General features: G+C 38.1%; 2 protein-coding genes across 2 annotated transcripts in view; one reads left to right on the top strand and one right to left on the bottom strand.

The window, feature by feature from the left end:
- MTREX (Mtr4 exosome RNA helicase) overlaps positions 1–17,454 on the bottom strand; it is a 127,634-nt gene extending 110,180 nt beyond the window's left edge. Inside the window, 3 exon segments of the mRNA XM_017874186.1 lie at positions 1,072–1,138; positions 2,801–2,938; positions 17,192–17,454. Coding sequence (XP_017729675.1) covers positions 1,072–1,138; positions 2,801–2,938; positions 17,192–17,325 — 339 coding nt within the window. The 5' untranslated portion in view covers positions 17,326–17,454.
- A 186-nt stretch (positions 17,455–17,640) lies between these two features.
- DHX29 (DExH-box helicase 29) overlaps positions 17,641–23,293 on the top strand; it is a 57,551-nt gene continuing 51,898 nt past the window's right edge. The window contains exon 1 of the mRNA XM_017874185.1: positions 17,641–17,941. Within this exon, the coding sequence (XP_017729674.1) occupies positions 17,761–17,941 (181 nt within the window). The 5' untranslated portion in view covers positions 17,641–17,760. The remainder of the gene's footprint in view (positions 17,942–23,293) is intronic.

The raw sequence follows: 23,293 nt of genomic DNA, 5'->3' as shown, positions 1-23,293 counted from the left end.
AAAAAAAAAAAAAAAAAATCAAACCTGCATATGTACCTCTTGAATCTAAAGTTTTTTTTTTTAAAAAAAGATAAAGTTCTAAACCTACATCAAAAGCCTTTTTAATTTGGATTACTCTGCTTATTCAATAGACTTTTAATGAGATTCTCCAATTACCTATAAAAATAACTTGCTATAATGTTTATACTATAATAAAAAGTTTTGAGAAGAAAACAGTGTTATAGTTCCATTATGTCCCTAATGTGTATAAATTCTCACTTCTAAATGGATACAAGCTATCACTGACCACCATCTTGTGGCAGAACAAAGAAACTGCAATTTATCAGTCAATGGAGCAAGACATGAAATAGCATGTAACCTTCAAAAGTAGCACTGTTACTTAACTTTAGGAGTAGGAATGTTCTAAACACCTATTCTATGCTAGGTACTTTACCTAATTTACTTCTATAATCCTCACAACCACACCACAAGGTAGATCCCTTTATTGCAAATCTTAAAACTTCAAAAAAACAATGTTTTTTAATAAACAAAGAAGTTAAGAAATTTACCCAAGATTGGCCTGGCGTGGTGGCTCACGCCTGTAATCCCAGCACTTTAGGAGGCTGAGGCAGGTGGATCACGAGGTCAGGAGTCTGAGATCAGCCTGGCCAACAGAGTGAAACCCCGTCTCTACTAAAAATACAAAAATTAGCCGGGCGTGGTGGTGCGTGCCTGTAATCCCAGCTACCCAGGAGGCTGAGGCAGGAGAATCGCTTGAACCCGGGAGGCAGAGGTTGCAGTGAGCTGAGATCGTGCCATTGCACTCCAGCCTGGGTGACAACAGCGAAATTCTGCCAAAAAAAAAAAAAGCTGTCAAAATAAGAAACCTACCCAAGATTATTGTTAGGAAAATGCTGGGGAGGATCTGAACCCAAGTTTAATTACAAAGCCCCAACTCTTCCACTAGGTACCCCATGGAAACTATTGTTTCCAAGGCCCTCACGGCTAAACTGTCTGCTGATCATCATACTAGATAGTCCAAAGAAAAATCCCATTTATAACACTAACCTTCAGTATGTTGTTTGTGCTTACCTCATGTGTACAACCTTCAACAGTTTCAACCGATTGTACCTTGACTCTCGGCATCAGGTCTGCCAAACTTAAAAAAAATATTGTTTAAAGTTACACAAAAATAAATTACTTTTCTATAATTTGATAATAAGCCTCACATTGCACTGTTAAGGAAAATGACAATGTCCAATCATCAGTATTCCACACAGGAAAAACTTTGGCTATTAAGAATACATAGAAATGTTTTCACATTATGCAAATACACACTGAAAATTAAAAATGACCAGTTAACATCCTTTATTACAGATATACAGAACATACTGCCAAGGATTATTCAAATAATTATGTCAGCTTAGTTCCAATAACTCTTTTGAATAAAAAGTACCTCTACCAAGCACTGTCACCACTTCAAAACATAAGCTGGTTATAAACCATTGCACAATAAAAAGTATAAAATAAACTAGCCCAATTCATTTGTTGCTATTATTTATAGAAGTGTTCCTGGCCAGGCACAGTGGCTCACACCCATTATCCCAACACTTTGGGAGGCTGAAGTGGGTGGATCACTTGAGCCTAGGAGTTCAAGACCAGCCTGGGCAATATGGCAAAACCTCACTACAAAAAACTCAAAAATTAGCACACGTGATGGCACACACCTGTAGTCCCAGCTACTCAAGAGGTTGAGGCAGGAGAATCACTTGACCCTGGGGAGGTTTAGACTGCAGTGAGCTGTGATCACACCACTGCACTCCAGCCTGGGTGACAGAGTGAGACAATGCCTCAAAAGAAAAAAAAAAGTTCCTTATTCTCATCAAAATCTTACATTATGCTTATCTGTTTAGACTCTGAAAAGGCAAAACTGAACAAACTAAAGAAAAATAGATGTATTTCTGTGCTAGATTCATTATTATCTTACTGTACTTCTGAGATTTAAGTCAATAATACTACTTTGGACAAACTGAAAAGTTACAAACAAGTAACAATGACTTTAAACTCAAAATATTATTTTGTAACATTATAGTAGCCTGGGAAAACGGAGCATCTTAAATATTCCAGTGACACATCTGTCACCATTTATAGGAGATAATTTTACTAACTATAACGAAAGTTAACTGGTTTAAAAAAAAAAAAATTACAGAAATTGTAAACTCTTCATGGTAGTGCCAAGTTCGAATATGGCACATTAGAAGGGAGAAACAAAGTTGTAAGATCATTACCACAATAGAAAACCAGTCAGCCAAGGGTACTGGCATCAACGTTTAGAAAGTTCCAGCTTCCAACATCAGATTCCAGCCACAGATGACCATAGCAGGAGTCTGGAGATGCACAGCCACTCTATTCTACATGCAACAATGAAAATCTAATTCCCTCTAATGTTCCTTCCCACTTATTCCTTCCACTGAGTTAGCTTTACTTTTTTCTTTTATTCCACTCTTCCAGTTATCCTTTTCCTGAGGTGTTAACACATAAAGAAAATATATTTCTTTTTTAAAAAAAAATCAGGTGTTAAGATTTTTTTCTCAAAACTGGATTCTGAAGTATTAAAAGATGAGTATTTTCTATATTGCTTTCCAATTCCCCAAACTTCGGTAAGTGTTCTATATTTACATGCCTGTATAAAAATAGAAAGAATACCTTCATTTCTTGAACACAGGCATATATCTAAGTAGCAACATGGAAACAAGTTTTAAAATCTCATGCAACCACCTGAATTATGAGTTATTAACATTTAGGACTTTGGAAATATTACCTTAAGTCTTCAGTTATTGACTCTTCTATCCTGGGCTTCTTTCCAAAAATGGGTTCATCTGTACCTTCGAAATCTACATCTCTCTTATTTTTTCCATTATTAGTTGGTTCTGATTGTAATTTACCATCAAAACGTTTCCTGAAAAGTAAATAGTTTGGAATGAATTCTGCAATATCCACTTTTACTTTAAAGGCAACATCATAAAATACTGCTCTACACCATTAACAGAAAGTCATGTTTTAAACAGATGAATATTACAAACAACAACTGGCTAAAGCCCAGAATACCTAGTAAAACTGAATACTACCGCATTTGTATTTCATTTTCTTTGAAGGTTTAAAATTATTTTAAAATTCACATTAACATAACTATTAAACATATTTTCTTTAAAACTGTAAATTAAAACACCATTAGACATTAACATGAGTTACTTTAGCAAACATTTAATGCTTTCTCTAAAGCCATGATACTACTATTTGGAAGAAAATGTTTTTTTGTGATTAGATTTGCTAGTCAAAAGTAGTGACAATAAATGATGTTTGGAGCTGGGCACGGTGGCTCATACCTGTAATCCAAGCACTTTGGGAGGCTAAGATGGGTGATCACTTGAGGTCAGGGGTTAGAGACCAGGCTAAACAATGTGGCAAAACCCCTGTCTACTAAAATACAAAATGAGTTGGGTATGATGGTGCACGCCTGTAGTCCCAGCTACTTGAGAGGCAGAGGCTGCAATAAGCTGGGATCGGGCCACCGCACTCCAGCCTGGGAGACAGAGCAAGACCGTCTCAAAAAAAATAAATAAATAAAAGGTTTGGTACACTGAATATCCATAGGGGAATTCAATCTGACCTTTACCTCATCATACACAAAAATCAATTCCATGTGAATTTTAGATCTAACTGTGAAAAGGCAAAAACAACAAAGAATCTAGAAGATAAAATGAGAAAATTATCTTCCAGACTTCTTAACCAGGACACAAAATTAGGGGTGAGGACTATAAATCAATTATTAAAAGATAACCCAATTAAAAAAAATGAGCAAAGGGCTTAGCGGCTTACTTTAGAAAAGAGGATATTCAAATGGGCAACAAGCACATGGAAAGGAGCTCAACATCATTACTTATGACAGAATTGTAAATTAAATAATATTAGGTCAGTGGCTCAAACGTTTTGGTCCCAGAATCCTTTCTCAGTCTTAAAAGTTATGAGAAACTCTAATGAATTTTGTTTATGTGGTTATATCTATTGATACCTGCAATATTAGATATTAAAACTAAAATATTTTAAAATACTTATTAATTCACTTTAAAATGGCAATAGTAAAACCACTACATATTAACATGAGTAACATTTTTGGTAAAAAAATAACTATTTTGTAAAAAAATTTTAATGAGAATGGCATAGTTTTTATATTTATATACTTCTCATGTCTGGCTTAACAGAAACAGCAGGACTCTCACCTGTTTCTGTATTCAACTTGCTAAGACACATGGTTTTGGTCAAAGCATATGAAGAAAAATCTAGCCTTATACAGATATGTAACTAAAAAAGGACAGGATATTTTAATAGACTTTTCGGAAAACTGTGAATTTGCCCCTCTTATCCCATAACAAAACAGTCACACTCTGAGAACTGCTACTCCATTTACGGTCATGAATTGTGCAAACAATTTTGAGCCAAAGCCAAACATAAAAACATATTTTGTATTATTCCACTTACATAACAGTCCCAAACAAAAAAATTAACACATGTTGTTACCAGGATAGTTATTTCTCTAAGGGGCACGGAGGGGTTTCTGTAATATTCTGTTTTTTTGCACAGAATGGTGGCTGCATGGATGTGTTCATATACTCTAGAAATCCATCCCATAATCTGCACACTTTTATGTTCTATTTTTTAAATTCTTTAAAGAATTTTTAGGCCGGGCGCGGTGGCTCACACCTGTAATCCCAGCACTTTGGGAGGCCGAGGCTGGTGGATCACAAGGTCAGCAGATAGAGACCATCCTGGCTAACACGGTGAAACCCTGTCTCCACTAAAAATACAAAAAATTAGCCGGGTGTGGTGGCGGGCGCCGGTAGTCCCAGTTACTCCGGAGGCTGAGGCAGGAGAATGGGGTGAACCCGGGAGGTGGAGCCTGCAGTAAGCCGAGATCGCGCCACTGCACTCCAGCCTGGACGACAGAACAAGACTCGTCTCAAAAAAACAAAAAAAACAAAAAAAAAAAAAAAAAAAAATTTTAATATAGGGTAACACAATAATACTGATTCATATGCTTGAACAACCTTTCCATAATGAAGTTCATTCTTTGATACTTAGCGAAACCTAAAATTTATAAATTCTGTCACCTCCAATTTTGCGAAAAAGCTATTCATTCTAGTCCCATTTTGCGAACCTCTTCTGGACAGGCCATCAACATCCTTGGGCCTCAGTAAAATAAGACATTTGGACAATAACTAAGATCCTTTCTAAGTGTAACATTCTATTATTCTATCTCTGAGTAAGCAACAACTAAGCCACTGTATTTAAAACACTATCAGGAGCTGGTTCAAGTCTATAAAACAAAGAAACATGAAAGTTCCCAAACCTTTGAGAAACTGAAATTCGTGGTAGAACACTTCTAGTCAGAAGTGCTATATTACTCTTTAATACTGCATGTCAGACTTTTAGGACTCCAGTTATTTATTTCTCTCATAACTTGTTATGTATGTCACATGTGGAACTTGCACACAAACACAGAAGTTATCCAGGAAGGCTGGAAATGAAGTGTTGCAGATAACCGGCTTACATTTTAAGGATAAGGTTTTAATTTACTGAAACCATCTGAGAACGTTATTCTTCTTAGTTCATAAGGGTAGCATGCTCTATATAAAGCACAAGAAAGAGCACCAAATTGGTCATTAAACCCAAACAACAAATTTGGCCAACATCTAATTATAACTTATTGGCCAACAAACCCAAACTGGGATAACTAGCCTGTAATCACAGAGGATAAAAATCAATCTCTAACCTATAGAGGAATTTGGCAACACCTAGCAACACATTCTAAAATGTTAAGTCATGAAATTCAAAGACTAGTACATACTACATGAGAGAAAAAAGACATGACAACCAAATCACTTAATTCTATATAGAATTATTTTCTTATAAAGGACATTAAAGCAATTGATAAAATCTAGATAAGTCTGCAGATTAGGTAACCGTACTGTTATCAATATATAATTTCCTAATTTTGATAACTATAAACTGAACTGTGGTTACATAAAAGAATGCTCTCATCTTCAGAAAACACACACTAAGCAACTTAGAAATTTAGAGGTAAACGGGCAACATATCTGCAACTTACTCTAAACAGTTCAGAAAAAAGCATATATCCACAAACATACACATACACATACACATGTATGGGAAGAAAGAGGAAGAGAGGAAAAAGTAAATGTGGTAAAATGTTAAAATTTAGAATATTTGAGTGAAGGTGTACAAGAATTTTGGTGCCATTATTACATATTTTCTCTAAGTCTGAAATTATGTCAAATAAGAAGTTTTTTTTTTTTTTTTTAAGTACTCACACTGTTAAGTGTTAATAAAAGTTAGGCAGTGACCGTTGTGCACAACCACTGTGTCTCGCCTAGAGAAGAACATGTGCCAAGCAGAAGTATTTGGTCTTTTTAAACTTTTATTTTAGGTTTGGGGGTACATGAGGTTTGCTACGCAGTTAAACACGTCATGGGGGTTTGTTGTACATATTATTTCATCACCTAGGTATTAAGGCCAGTGTCCAAGAGTTATGTTTTCTGCTCCTCTCCCTCCTTCCAACCCCCCACAAAGTAGACCTCAGTGTCTGTTGTTTCCTTCTTTGTGTTCATAAGTTATCTTTTAGCTCCCATTTATAAGCAAGAACATGCGGTATTTGGTTTTCTGTTCCTGCATTAGTTTGCTAAGGATGATAGCCTCCAGCTCCATTCGTTTTCCTGCAAAAGACATGATCTTATTCTTTTTCATGGCTGCATAACATTTCACGGTGTATATGTACCACATTTTCTTTATCCAATCTGTCATTGATGCCCATTTGGGTTGATTCCATGTCTTTGCTATTGTGAATAGTGCTGCAATGAACATTCACATGCATGTGTCTTTATGGCAGAATGCTTTATATTCCTCTGGGTATATACCCAGTAATGGGATTGCTGGGTCTAATGGTATATCTGTTTTTAGCTCTTTGATGAATTGCCATACTGCTTTCCACAACGGTTGAACTGATTTACACTCCCACCAACAGTTTTAAGTGATCCCTTTTCTCAGCAACCTTGACAGCATCTCTTATTTTTTTAGTTTTTAGTAACAGCCATTCTGACTGGTGTTAGATGGTATCTCATTGTGGTTTTGATTTGCAATTCTCTAATGATCAGTGATATTGAGCTTTTTTTTATATGCTTGTTGGTCCCATGTGTGTCTTCTTTCGGGAAATGTCTGTTTGTGTCCTTTGTCCACGTTTTAATAGGGTTGTTTTTCTCCTGTAAATTTAAGCTCCTTATAAATGCTGCATATTAGACCTTTGTCAACGGTATAGCTTGCAAAAATTTTCTCCCATTCTGTGGGTTGTCTGTTTACTCTGTTGATAGCTTCTTTTGCTGTATGGAAGCTCTTTAAGTTTAATTAGATCCCACTGGTCAATTTTTGCTTTTGTTGCGACGGCTTTTGGTATCTTTGTCATCAAATCTTTGTCCGTTCCTAGGTCCAGGATGATACTGCCTAGGTTGTCTTCCAGGGATTTTGTAGTTTTGAATTTTGCATCTGTCTTTAATCCATCTTGAGTTGATCTTTGTACATGGTATAAAGAACGGGTCCACCTTCAATTTTCCGCATATGGCTAGCCAGTTATCCCAGCACCATTTACTGAATAGCGAGTCTTTTTCCCATTGCTTCGTTTTGTTAGCTTTGTCAAAGATCAGATGGTTGTAGATGTGTAGCCTTATTTCTGGCTCTCTATTCTGTTCCATTGGTCAATGTGCTTGCTTTGTACTAGTATCATGCTGTTTGGTTACTGTAGCCTTGTAGTATAGTTTGAAGTAGGGTAACATGATGCCTTCAGCTTTCTTCATTTTGCTTAGGACTGCCTTGGCTATTTTTGGTTCCATATAAATTTTAAAATCGTTTTTTCTAGTTTTGTGAAAAATGTCATTGGTAGTTTGATAGGAATAGCATTGAATCTGTACATTGCTTTGGGCACTACAGCTATTTCCATGATACTGATTCTTCCTATTCATGAGCATGGGGTGTTTTTCCATTTGTTTGTGTCTTCTCTGATTTCTTTGAATAGTATTTTGTAATTCTCATTGCATGTATCTTTCACCTCCCTGGTTAGCTGTATTTCTAGGGGGTGTGTGTGTGTGGGAGCGGGGGAGGTGTGTGGCAACTGCGAATGAGATTGCCTTTCTGATCTGGCTCTCGGTCTGGCTATTGTTGGTATATAAGAATACTAAACATTTTTGTACACTAATTTTTATATCCTGCAGCTTTGCTGAAGTTATTTGTCAGCTGAAGGAGTGTCTGGGCCCAGACTATGGGGTTTCCTACATATAGAATCATGTTGTCTGCAAACAGATAATTTGACTTCCTCTCTTCCTATTTGGATGCCTTTATTTCTTTCTTTTGCCTGACTGCTCTGGCTAGGACTTCCAATACTATGTTGAATAGAAGTGGTGAGAGGGTAGCCTTGTCTTGTGCCAGTTTTCAAGGGGAATGCTTCCAGCTTTCACCTGTGCAGTATAATGTTGGTTGTGGGTTTGTCATAGATGGTTCTGTTATATTGAGGTATGTTCCTTCAATACCTAGGTTATTGAGAGTTTTTAACATGGAGGGGTGTTGAATTTTATCGAAGGCCTTTTCTGCATCTATTGAAATAATCATGTGGTTTTTTGTCTTTAGTCTCTGTTCATGTGATGAATCACATTTATTGATTTGTATGTTGAACCAATCTTGCATTCTGGGGATGAAACCTACTTGATCATGGTGGATTAGCTTTTTGATGTGCTGCTGGATTTGGTTTGCAAGTATTCTGCTGAGGATTTTTGCATTGATGTTCATCAAGGATAGTGACCTGAAGTTTTCTGTTGTTATGTCTCTGCCCGTTGTTGATACCAACATGATGCTGGCCTCATAGAGTAAGTTGGGGAGGAGTCTTTCCTCCTCAATTTTTATGAATAATATCTGTAGGAATGCTACCAGCGTTTCTTTGTACATCTGGTAGAATTCTGCTGTGAATCCATCAGGTCCTGGGCTTTTTTTTGGCGGGTAGGCTATTTATTACTGATTGAATTTTGGAGCTCACTACTGGTCTGTTTAGGGAATCAATTTCTTCCTGACTTAGTCTTGGGAGGGTGTATGTGTCTAAGAATTTATCTACCTCTTGTAGTTTTTCTAGTTTGTATGTGTAGAGGTGTTCATGATAGTTTCTGATGGTTATTTCTGTGAAGTCAGTAGTAACACTTCTGTTGTAACTTCTAACTGTATTTATTTGATTTCTGCCGAGATATAAAACAATCATGGAAGTGTTCCACAGGTTTTTTTTTTTCCTTTTTTTTTTTTGAGTTGGGTCCTGGCTGTATCATCCAGGGTGGCCCCAGCCTCCCTAGCAGCTGGGACTACAGGCGTGAGCCACTGCCCCCAGCTCCATAGTCTTGCACTTCTCTGTACAATTATACACAATCATAAATACAGACTATTTTTTAAATGCTAGTGTAGAACAACAACCTTCTTAGTTGATGAAAATTTGTATGAAGTACACATATACTCAGAAATAGTTCTATTCTGAGAGCTACAAAGAAGTTAACCTGATAGTAATCCCCAATGGGTTAACTACTGTTCTACGCCACAATGGAATATGTGTTTTTTCTGTGGTTGTTGTCTCTGTCTCAAAAAAAAATTTATATAATAAAAATAATGACAAATATTTGTCAAAATGATTTTAGACTGTCTGGGCAACCTGTTTAACACAATGAAAAGCACTGGTTTAAAATGGATCAGATGCACATGTAAAAAACAAAACCATACAATGATTTGAAGAAAACACGACAAAAAATCCAAGAGCAACAAGAATGACAAATGTGACTATATTAAAATTTTTCTGAATGACAAAACACTGCGGAAAACATTTGCAATTCACGTTAGAGGAATAATATTCCTGGTCTATAAAGAAGTCCTAAAAATTAAGAAGGACCAACTATTCACTTTTTTCAAGATAAAACAAAGGTATGAACAATTCACAAATAAAATCAAATAGCCTCTGAACTTATGATGCTTTGCTTCATTCATACAAAAAGAAATATAAATTAACACGAATTGAAATACATTTAATCATCTATCTCACTGACAAAATCCAAGTTCAATACACTGTGTGAAAAAGGCCATAAAATACTCTCCCACATTACTGTTTGTATCAGCTTTTTATTGCTGCTGTAACAAATTACCATAAACCCAGTGGCTTATGGTAAAATGGGCCCCCAACTCCTAGGCAGTCCATAGCCTGTTAGGAAACCAGGCTGCATAGCAGGAGGTGAGCAGCGGGTGAGTGAACATTACTGCCTGAGCTCTGCCTCCAGTCAGATCAGCAGCAGCATTAGATTCTCATGGGAGCTCAAACCCTACTGTGAACTGTACATGGGAAGAATCTAGGTTGCGCACTCATTAGAACCTAATGCCTGATGATCTGAGGTGGAAGACTTTCATCCGGAAACCATCCCCCTACCCCTGGTCTGTGGAAAAATTGTCTTCCATGAAACCAGCCCCTGGTGCTGAAAAGGTTGGGGACGGTTGGCTTAAAATAGGACAAATTTACTGTTTTATAGTTCAGTAAGAAAGAAGTGCAATATAGGTTTTATAAGACCAAAATTAGGGTACTGTGTTGGCAGGGCTGTGTTCTTACCTGAAGGCTCTGGGGGAAAATCCATTTCCTTGCCACTTCCACTTCTAGAGATCACCCACATTTTCTGGCTTATGACCCATTCCTCCACCTTTAAAGTCAGCCAGAACCCTTCTATTGTTGCTGTCTTTCTGGTTCTCTCCCTTCAGCTTCCTTCTTTCACTTTAAGAATCCTTGTTATCACTTTCGTCCCACCTGGATAATCCAGACTTCTCTCTCCACCTCAAGGTCAACTAATTAGCAGCATGAACTCCATCGGCAACTTTCTCCTTTGCCAAGTAACCTAACAATTTCAAATGTTCTAGGGATTGGGACATGAACATCACTGGGGGACTGTCATTGCTACCACACTGTTGAAAACACAAAATGGTGTATCTCCTGTGGAGAGGAATTTGGCTATACCTAGCAAAAATGCCTACTTAGTTACTCTCTTTGACCTAGTAATTCCACTTCTAAGAATCTATTCCAAAGATAAGACAGCAAACAACAACAACATGAAACAGACTTGTACAAAACAGACATTGTTGCATCATTTGTAACAGCAAAAGACTGAAAATAATACCATGTCCATTCAGAGAACATTGATTGAAGGATTGCAACTATGCAGCTGTTTAAAAAAAAAAAAAGGCTCTCTACATATTGATATAGTATGATCTCTTGGTCAAAATATCAAGTAAAACAGATGAACAGTTTTAATGCTACCTTTTGCACAAGAAGTGAGAAATGAAGAAAACTGATAGACAAACATGTACATGCAATTTGGTATTTTCAAAACAAATGAGACAAAGCAAAACTAAAGGGGAGGGAGGAAATGGAAGAAGGGATAAGGATGGAAGCAAGAATGTACTGTTTTAAATTTTGATTTTGGAACTATAAAATCTTTTACAGTTTCTTAAAATTTTAGCAATTCTTAAAACTGTAAATACACTGAAACAAATGAATACAATAAATATCAAATTAGTGGCATAAACATTTAGAGAAAAGAACTACTACAGAGTATTTTCACTGTTACCATGATATATTCTGAGGGCAAAAAGAACCACAACTGCATTCAATATCTTATTAATAGCAAAATTATTTTTAAACTATTATAAGTATATACAAGAAAATGTTTAATTATGTAATTATCAGCAGGAATGAGGATTTTCTTTTCTTTTTTTTTTTTAAATATGTCTCTTTCTGTTACCCAGAAAAGAGTACAGTATCATGATCACAGCTCCCTGCAGCCCCAACCTCCCAGGGCTAAAGCAATCCTTCCACCTCAGCCTCCTGATTAGGAGGGACTACAGATGCACGCCACAAGACCCAGCTAATTTTTTTTTTTTTTTTTTTGTAGAGACAGGGTTTTACCACGTTGCCCAAGCTGGTCCTGAACTCCCAGGCTCAGGTGATTCACCGGCCTCAGCCTCAGAAAGTGCTGGGATTACAGGCATGAGCCATGTGCCTGGCCTAGGAATGAGGATTTTTAACAGAAACCAGAAATGATACATTTATAAAATTCCAAAAAGTTAAATAAAAACCCTGTGATATTAACTGTATTGGAAATGTCCGTATGAATTCTATTTTTTATAACAAAGATTCCCTAGTTCTTTGTACTGTAAAAACCTAAAAGCAATGAAATCCAGTAGCATTGTGTACCCTAAGCACAAAATAACACTTCTCATTATAAGAAACTAGAGACTCCTTAGAGATATGGCTGATTGCAAGCTTGGCACTGAAAGTGTAGTGAGTCCAGAAAATCCAGAAAGCACATAAGCTATCAAAGACTGATGATGTATTGTCAAACAGACACAAGAGCCAACCTAAAGAGTGCTCACTGATCAAAACATTGGAAATCCAAGTTTCAAAAAATGTAACGGAAACAACCCAAATGTCCAATAACGGAGGTATAAACAAATATGGTATATGCATAAAACAGAATACTATTCAGCAATAAAAACAAACTATTGATATACACCACATGACTGAATCTCAGAAGCACTATGTTGAGTAAAAGAAGCCATGTAAAAGGAATACATAATGTATTTAAACAAAATTCTAGAAAATATTAGTTCTAGATAGGTGACGACAGGGATGTATTAAAAAGCGGCACAAAAAAACTCCTGAGGGTGATGGAAATGTTTATCTTGATTGTGGTGGTTTACTGCACTTCAATTATACCCCAGTAAGATTTAAAAAAAAGAAGAAGAAATAGGTGCAAAGGAGTAAATATATAAAAATCCACTCATTCACCAAGAAACTAAACATAATCATACACCCATGTTGGTCACCAGTGAAACTTCCTTAGGGCACAACTTATTTCCTTAAAAATTGTTAAAGGATCAAGCATTTATCCTGCCTTTCATGAACTGTATTTCAAGGTAAACAAACAGCTGATGAGACAATGCCTTTTTTAATAGGTGCAATAAATGCAGTAACAGGTGCAATAAATGCAGAGAGAAATGATAAAAATAGAAAATCGCCACTGTGCAAGTACTAGTGAAGTAATGAACCTAGGCAATTATCACTAGGTGCTAAAGCCATCATGTGAAAGGTGGATGAGGGATCAGGTGATACTATTTTCACCAACTTGTCAATCTTAGAACAGTAGACTATTCAGAGATTATGATGTAATGAAATAGGAAATAAATTGAACCTGAATCTACTCAAGCCACTAGATCAGAGCAGTCTAGTACATATACATACATATACAAGCTACAAGCTGCATATGTAATTTAAAATTTTCTAATAACCACATCTAAAAAGGTAAAAAGAAACTATTGAAATAAATTTTAATATCTTTCATTGAACCCAATATATGCAAAATATTATCATTTCAATTACAACCAAATTAAAATTAAGGAGATATTTTACAATTTTCATATCAACTTTTCCAATTCTGGTGTGCATTTTACACTCACTGGACAACTCAATTCTGACAAGTCATATTTTAAGTGCTCAACAGCTATATGAGGATAGTGGCTATTACGTCACAAAATGCAGCTCTAGGGATGAGGCCAGTTTACAGAAAATACTTGAGGATACAGGAGCAAGTTAAATGACAGTTTAAGAAAACAAATCCAAGATGTGGGAAACTCCACAGGATAGATGACCTGGTTTCTCCCCTCACTCATCCCTCCAAAATAGAAATCAATAGCAGAAGGAAAAAAGAGGGAGGCTGTTGTAGCATAAAATACTTAAGGGATATAACAATAAAAACAGTGTAGGGTTTTGTCTGAATCCTGATTCAAATACCAATAATCAAAAAACACCCGAGACAACTGGGGACATCTCACTGCAGATTCAGTATTCAACGATATTAAGGAATTATTGTTAGTTTTGCTGGATGACATAAATACTGAAATATTTAGGGAGAAAAAAACAACTTGCATTTGATTTAAAAAAAGATACAGGAATAGACTGACCATGACTTGATATTGGTGAAGCTGAGTTATGGGTACATGAAGCTCTTCATACTATTTTATATATAATATACACAGTTTTACAATTCTCATAAAGTTATTTTTAAAAGTACTCACTGGCTGTGCACAGTGGCTCACGCTTGTAATCCCAACACTTTGAGAGGCCAAGGTGGGAGGATTGCTTGAGGCCAGGAGTTTGAAACCAGCCTGGGCAACACAGTGAGACACCCATCTCTATAAAACATTTTAAAAATTAGCAGGACATGGTGGTGTGCACCTGTACTCCTGGCTATTCAGGAGGCTGAGCGGGGAGGAATGCTTGAGGCCAAGAGTTCTAGGTTACTGTAAGCTGCTAAGCACCAGTTCACTCCAGCCTGGGTGAGAAAATGAGACCTCCATCTCTAAAAGATAAAGAAATAATTTTTTAAAAAAGCATCCACTTGGTCTAGAATACTAAACAAAGGGCAAGCTCCTCTGAAGTTCCATGATTTGCCCTCCTATGTTACCCAGATCACATGAGAATCACACTATGCATGGTAGTATGGTCACTGCAATCAAGCAAATAGGATTTTTTCTTCTTCTTTTTTCTTTTTTTGAGATGGAATCTCGCTCTGTTGCCCAGGTTGGAGTGCAGTGGCACAATCTTGGCTCACTGCAACCTCCACTTCCCAGGTTCAAGCGATTCTCCTGCCTCAGCCTCCCGAGTAGCTGGGATTACAGGCGCCTGCCACCAGCCCTGGCTAAATTTTGTATTTTTAGTAGAGGCAGGGTTTCGCCATTTTGGCCAAGCTGGTCTTGAACTCCTGACCTCAGGCGATCTGCCCACCTCGGCCTCCCAAAGTGGGTAGAGGCGTGAGCCACCGCGCCCGGCCAGTATTTTTTTTCTTAAAAATACCTAGAAGACCTTGCTACAAGTGTTGGTAGTAAACAAAACCCTTTAAGCTACCAATGTTCTTCTGTTGTTTTCTTATTTCCCTTTTCTAATATTCATTTCCTAATACAATTAAATGTAAATTAGATTTTTATTTCCTCTTTTCATTTTGGAAGGTCGTCAAACAGCTTACCCCAACTACGATGCAAATCAAACTCATTTTACCCTAGCAAATTTGAGGTAAAGTATATACTAACATGGTAAATTACATATGTATTGTCTTCATAACATCATAGTTGCCCATTCAAACACTCTAGCAACTATTACTTCCTGTCTTGAAAAAAACAAAAATAATTGGTCCTCCTTTCTTATTTTCTCTGAAAAGCTTCCCCAAACTCTCCCAATCCAACTTAATGCAAGTAGACTATTTTTCCACTTTGTTCCATTATGTGACATTTCACACTCCTGATAGAATTTTCTGTTATGCCTCTAATCTCTCATTTAGGCTTATGTACCCTCTCCAGAAGTTCTGCGTTGTGTCACTTACTTTCCCACAGGGATCTCCACCTCAAGGAGACCAATTCAAATGATACTCAAATATATACCTCCTGTCCTGGTCACTCTACAAAACTCTATTAAAACTACCCAGTGGACATTTTCCTATGGATATACTAGCATCCCTTCACACTGTCTTAAGCTAAATTAATTTTATCACTATATCAAAACCTCTGAACGTCCCCGTTTTTTTCACCCTGACATGCAAATTAAACATCTTTTGACTTCCCTTCCCTTGTTCTCCTTAATTAACGAAGGTCTGTCCATCTTTTCCCTAACATGTTTGTACCTTTTCATTCCTCCGACACTGCCTGAGCTGAGGTTCTTTCTATCTTTACAACCAGATAACATAATTTCCTAATTTACTTTCTTATTATGAGGGTCTATCTTCTTTCCCTATACTATTATAATACTCTGCCAACCACTGCCAAATTAATTTTCCTAAACTATCATTCTACTTATCCAATCACCTTGTTCAACAGGGTTTTAAAAATGAAATCAAGACTCCTCTGCTTGATATTCAAGGCCCCTCATGATCTCAAATTAATGTATATTTCCAGTCTTACCTCTTGTAGTCCCTAGGTTTAATAGTTCCTCTTGCCCAATTTGTGCTCCTAACAACAAAGAAACAAACTTGGCACCATTAACAATACAACTTCCTCAACTCAGAATATCCTCTTGTATGTAAGCCTTCCTGAAAGTCACAAATAGGTATCTCCCTTTCCTGTTCTTTTATAACACTTAATTGTATATACCATTCATTTTAAGTTCATCACCTCCTCACCTACACTGTAACTCTTTTACGTGTACCTGTTCTCTTTCCCTGCACCGAAAATTCCTTGAGAGCAAAATCATGTCTAATTTAATTTCAAGCATCTATTGGGTATCTGGCCCCACTATACCAACAGTGTATTTTGTTGATTGATAATTAATCACCTTACTTTAAGTAATAGCTTTTCCTTGTTCTACTATAAACAGATCTTTACACTTTCTGGTGGCTGTATGCACCAGTCTAAACATATGGGTAGGGTCCAGTAATTTTTAAATTTTTTCTTAATAAACTCACGGTAGCTAGCATTTATTAGTGATAGCTAGCTTACCACGGTTAGGCACTTTACACGTATATCTCACTGAATCTTCACATCACCACCAGTGGTAGGCACTATTATCTCCACTCTACGGAAAAGAGAACTAGTACATTTTGGAGATTAAATGTCTCTCCCGTCTCATGTTATCATCTGCCTTTTCCCCTCCAAATCAATTCATATCATTTTTTTCTTAACTTTTTCACCCTTTACTCAATCATTCGTTTTGTTTATTAACGACTATGTGCCAGGTGTTGTGCTGGTGCTGTGGCTACAGAACCCAGGAGACAACCGCGAAAACGGGGATAGAAACAGTAACATCGACGTAAGGGAAGTGAAGCAGAAGTTCACGCTGCCTGCAGACACCACGAAACGCCAACACACCGCTTCCCCGAAACAACATTCTTCCACCCTCTCCAGCATTTTTCTGGAACCCCTTAACTTCCCAACGCCACTCAATGTACACTTCACTTTCTCGTGCTCCTTCCTAAGAGAGTAGTGTTTTCTTCCCCAGCACAGAGAAAAAAAATAAAAGCAACAACTAGAACTTCTTCCTTACCCTGCCTTGTCTGCAGACCCTGGAGGCCCCTTCCATTTCCCCTTGTCCTTTTCCTTGTCTTTTTTGGTTCCCGCCTCATTGGTCGAGTCACTCTCGAACACGCTGAACAGCTCATCTCCGAATGCGTCCGCCATCTTTCGGAGCTTTGAGAGCGAATCTCCCTCCTACCCACGATGCCCCGCGACCGAAGACGGTGACGTCTGGTGAAGGCTCAACAGTGGCCCGCAGGAGACAAAAGTAGTCGAGTCGCACGACCAACAAAAGTGTTTCCGTGATGCTTTTTTTTCCCCCCGCTTTCCCTTCCTTTCGGACCTGAAGTGGATAAGCTGCTCAGTGGCTAAAGAGCGAGAGTGGCTCGCGGAGCCTGGCGTGTGGCAGGCAGCTGGCGACTCGACGAGGCGGAGCCTGCTGAATTCGACCAATTGCGAGGCAGCGGTCGCCCCGGCCCGAGGAGCCCAGATCGAAGCTCAGGGTGGCGGCCCCGGAGCCGGGGAATGTGAAGAGCTCTCGGTTGTGTAGTAGTGGCGCCGGGGCCTGGGCCGCGAAGGATCTTCTGCCGCAGCTGCAACATGGGCGGAAAGAACAAGAAACACAAGGCTCCAGCGGCCGCGGTGGTCCGGGCCGCCGTGTCTGCTTCCAGAGCCAAATCTGCAGAGGCTGGAATTGCCGGGGAGGCCCAAAGCAAAAAGCCGGTGTCGAGGCCGGCCCCTGCTGCCGCTGCCAGCGCCAGGGAACCCCGTATCAAGCAAGGTACGAGGGGTCCCCCAGCCCCTGGCTGTCTCCCCTGAGACCCTGCTGCTTGTGCTGAGTAAAGGACCTTAGAACCCGGAAGGAGCTTCGGGCCCAACATTTCTGTCTCCCAACACTCGGGCTGCTAGCTCCCCATGGGATGGCCTTGTCTTAGATTAAAAATCGAAGGTCTTTGGGCCTCCAAAATTCTGACAGTAACCCTGTTGCAGCCTGGCATCTCCCTTTTAACTCACACTTTTCCCACTTCTAAAAACAAAATAATTCCATTAGCTTCTGTTTCAGCAGGGATCCATCCTCAGTACCGTCTCAGCTAGCTACACTAATGCAAAGACGAGTACTGAGTGGAGTTCCTGACCTCCTGGTGCCAGCCAGCCCCATTTTCTGTCTGTTCTTCATATCATTTTCAGTAGCAATCTGGTGTCTCCATTCGTTCTGGAAAAATCAGTACTTAATAAAAATTACAGGACTTATACACACTGGTTACACATTGGTTACGTGTAACCTATTGTAAAATTGTCCGCGCTTGTTTCTGCCGCCATGTATTTTTGCTCACTTTACAAATTGATTTGACAACTTAACTTGTAGATGGCCGATTCCTGCTGCAGATGAGCAGGCCACTATTACGGTTGAGCTCAAAAGTTGAACAATTACATGCTGTTGTGTTCTTCTGGGGTTGTTTGCTTGTACTTATTGGAATATTCAATAAATATTTGCTGAGCATTTATGTGTATATACGCAAATATTTAGTATGTATCTGATAAGATACGAGGAATGTGATGAGCAAAATAGAGACATCACCTCATGGAGCTTGCCAGTCTAATGTCAGAGATAGGCATTAACTGACAGATAACGCACACAGACATATTTATAGCCTTATAATAGGTAAGTGCCACAAAGAAAAGCCTGGGAAGACAGTTTAACAGGATAATCTAATTTTTCTGGGGATGAGCAGGTATCATGGATAGTGTCTGGAAATGTAACTGTTAAGCTGAGATCAGGAGGATGAAAAGGAGTTGACTCTGTGAAGCATGGCGAAATTAGTATTCCAGGCGGGGATAGTGAACATCATGTGTAAAAATTTTGAGTCAGGAAAGAGCTTAGGGCTCTTGAGGAATTCATAGAACATAAAGCATTGCCAAAGGAGGAAAAGAGATGAGACTGAAAAAGTAGGTAGGTACCAGACGTTTACCTAGAACTGGTGGAAACAGTTATTTGCCTTGCAATTTATTGTAGTGTTTTAGCTACAGAGTTAATATGCTTGTAATTACAAATACATAGAATTTCTCCCTGACAACTGTGGCAGTTTTACTGTGTGGATCAGCCTCTTTTTTACTTTTCCTTTGTCTTTTACTGACATTCCTGTGAATTATTTGAACTGATAGTCATTTGTTGTATTATTTGGCTTCCCTTTCCTCCAGCCCCAAAATGTGACCCTTTCTCAAGGTTTCAATCCTTGACAGTATAGTTCACTCCTAAAGCCCTTCTAGGAGTGTTCATCTATTTCCATTACTTCTATCTTTTCCTTTATAGATGGTCTGTCTTTCAAGCTCAAGTCGGCAATTTATACATTTTCCTGGATCCTCTGACCCTATTTTTTGCAAGCATCTCAAATTTAACAGGGCTAGTACTAAACTACTCTTCTTTCCCCAAACTAACTTTTCCTTTGACTTCCTTGTTTCTGTTTTTCCATATTTCACTTTGCATTTGTGTAGTTCACACCCTAGTCTAGGTACCTGTGAATTCCTGGAGTACCAACAAAGTCTTTTAATAGGTCTCCATAGCTGTGCTCATTTTGCTTCCTCCAGTTGGTCTTGCATATCAGCATCAGACTGGTCTTTCAGAAATGCTGCTTTGGTCGTGTAACACTTCTTGTTTTCTTCCATGGCATCCTCACTGACTTTGCAATAAAGTCTAAATCATTTAGCTAGCTTCTAAAACCCTCTTTCTAGCCTTTTAATATTTCCTCTATTCAACTATAGCAAATCTGGTGTGTTTTCATTTCTCCAAATGGAGCTCTTGGCTTTCTTCTTCTTCATATTTATTCTTGCCATGTTTTTCTTCATAGTGTGCAATCTGTCCCTAACATCGTCTACCAAAACCTTAAAATATCCATTTCAGATAACAACTCCCTTTTGAATTCTTCCTGCTATTCAGAACTGACGTATCATAGTTGTTTAAATCATTCTTTTTGATAGTTAGGTCTTGCGTTATGATATGTAAAGAATTATACATTTTATATATCCTGCAAAATTACAGGAGGTAGGAACTGTTTTATGGATATGTGTTAACATTTCCTCAGTATCTACTCCAGTGCTGTGCATATCGTCATGAAGAAAATTTCTTGGATAACTAGTAAGGAAAGTTCAAAGGAATTATTAAGACCAAGAAATCAAGAGAAAAAAACTAGAGGTTATCTACTAAATTTGCACATAACTTTTGGGTTTATTTTGGGGTGCTTTTAATATATAGTATAACATATAATAAATCTATTTTGGAGAAAAAAAGTGGAAAAATGCTCAACTCTGTATAGTTCCTAATGTAAATGTAATGGTTCTACTCTACTTCCATCACTCCTTATCTTTCCAGTTTGAAGGATTGTACACAGCACAGCTGGTCAAAATTGTCCTCTATTGTAGAGGTACAAAATCACCAAATGGCTTGCACAATTTGGGGTATTCTTACCACTCTTGTTTTTTTCATTTCATTTGTTCATCAAAGAATGTTTGAAGAGGCCAAATAGGGAGGAGGGTGGGGAGAGGTTCAGTATTAAATAGGATGGTCACGGAAGGAAGGCATCATATAAGAAGGTGACATTTGAGGAAAGGAGGCAGGTAAAGTAGTTACACAGATGACTGGGTAAAGAGCCTTCTGGGGAGAGGGAACAGAAAGGCCTTGAGATGCAAGCCTGGAGTGTTATAGGAAAAGCAAGACCTTTCCCCATCTTTCTTTTACTGTCCTCCCCTTTGCCTTTTCTTTTCTTTTCTTTCTTCTTTCCATTCCTGTGCTTTCGCTTTAGAAGTGCCACTTCCTTAGCCTAATTATAATTTTAAGCTGCTTTATCATGTTATAACTGAGACCAAAATAAGAGGTTCAGTAGTAATTTTTCTCTTCCAACCAAGAGGCTTGTGTTTCTGAAAATTCTTGAACCTAGTTGAGGCTTAAAATTTTAAGAGGGGAATAAGAATGGGGAATGGATGTTACAAATTTATAAAAGCCATTATAATTATTTTTTTAGGGTCACCAAAATAGGAAAAGTGCTATGAGGAACAGAAAATGGTGACTTGGTAAAGATTAAATGGAGAACAGAGGGTCTGTTTTGGTTTGGAATAGGAATAGCTTCCCTTAGAAAACATTTAAACTGAGATGATCTGCAGAGTATTTGTGGCAGAGGGAGAAACAAGCCTAAAGACCCTAAGGTGGAAACAAGTTTGACATGTTGTAAGAAGATAGTGCTGTGTGGCTGGAGTGAAGGAAGAAAGAGTTAAAATGTGGCTGGAAGTCTGGGAAGGAGCCAGAGCAAGTGCAATGGGAAGTGGGGGCCGGTGTTGGTATTAAGTAAAGGAGAAACTTTAGCTGGTTTACATTTCAAAATGATTAGTCAGGCGGCCCTGGCAGTGTGTACTTCCTCACAGGCCTTAATTGCTCAGACTACATCAGTTCACCCTCATCTATTCTCTTGGCACTCTGCACTTCCGCTTTATTACTCATTTGAGTAATTAGTTGCTTACTAATTATATTACTGTTCCAGATTATAAGCCCCATGAGGACAGGGACTGGATCTGTTTACCACCACAGTCCCTGTTTTGGTCCCTTGCTTGATTAACCATTCTGCAGATGTACACACTGTTGATCAGAAGGGAATCAGAGTGCTAACAACTCAAAGTGAATGTCTTAGTCATAGTGGGTCATTAGCATTGTTTTTTCCTTTAAAATACAGTATAAAAAGAATATGTAGCAAAAGAAAAGAATACTGGGTAATAAGAAACTGATTCTGGTTGATTTTTTTTTTTAATTAGCTGAGTGATTTTGAGGAAATCAGTTTGTCTGTGCTTCAACTTTAATGTAATAAATATTTTTGAGAGCCAGCTATATATGTTGCGTCGTCCCATGACCTTTCATTTATGAATTTGGAATTCATAATACTTTGCCTTGGAGATATTGCATACTAACATCCTTACTTCCAGTCAGATTTCCAGTAACTTCCACCATCTTTAACACAAAACCAAAAATTGTAAAAGTCTCCAGGCAATAAGGAAAGTAGCTGTCATAAATCTTATGTACTTTACTTGGCAAAAGTGAATGTGGCCCAGTGAATGTTCCTTGATTTCTCTGATCATTTTTCAGAAATTCAGCTCTTTTATTTACCCTCTGGAAGTTTGCAGTATAAGCCCATTTCAAGGAAGTGATACAGTTGAAACTCTTAGGTGAATTGTTTGGAGGAGACAAATGAGAATTTACTTTAATCTTTTCAACTGGGTAAATTAAAACCAACCAGTTTTTTTGTTTGTGTTTGTTTTGTTTTGAGATAGGGTCACTCTGTTGTCCAGTGGCTCACTACAACCTCTGCCTCCCAGGCTCAAGCAATCCTCCCGTCTCAGCCTCCCAAGTAGCTGGGATTACAGGCACAAGCCACCACACCTAGCTAATTTTTTTGTATTTTTTGTGGAGATGGGGTTTCACCATGTTGCCCAGACTGGCATTTTTAAAGGAATTTACAGTCTTACTCTTGTCAGTAACACATCAACTTTGAACTGTTTCTCCGTGTAATCTTGGTAATGGACTGCTCATCTATCTGTAACTTTTTAAAAGGTTTATAACTGGGGCCTCTTGATGCATTTGGGGACCTCTAAAACTGCATGGTAAACTTGTGCACAAGCTTACTAAAATTGATAAGATCCCCCAGAAATAGTTAAAGACTACTAAATATATACTCTCCTTTATGACCATTGACATGAATTTATGAGAGAGATTGCTAGAATTAAGGTAAAGTTTGAGACTAGAAGATAAGGACATTAACAGTACTATACCAGAGTTGTTATTATCTTTTTACATATGCCAGGTAGCTTTGGGTACCTCCGACATAACTATAGCACAGCACTAATTCAGAGAACCACAAATGTTTCTCTTTCAGACTGCCCAGATGTACAAGTTAATTTCAAGTAGTTATTCTCAAAAACTTTTGTTCTTTTAAAATATCTAATTGGCTGGGCGCGGTGGCTCAAGCCTGTAATCCCAGCACTTTGGGAGGCCGAGACGGGCGGATCACGAGGTCAGGAGATCGAGACCATCCTGGCTAACACGGTGAAACCCCGTCTCTACTAAAAAATGCAAAAAAACTAGCCGGGCGAGGTG

Source organism: Rhinopithecus bieti, unplaced genomic scaffold, assembly GCF_001698545.2.
Source record: "Rhinopithecus bieti isolate Rb0 unplaced genomic scaffold, ASM169854v2 scaffold_6513, whole genome shotgun sequence".
Lineage (NCBI taxonomy): Eukaryota > Metazoa > Chordata > Mammalia > Primates > Cercopithecidae > Rhinopithecus > Rhinopithecus bieti.
Note: the sequence above shows the minus strand (reverse complement) of the source record. Positions and strands in the feature narration are given on the sequence as shown.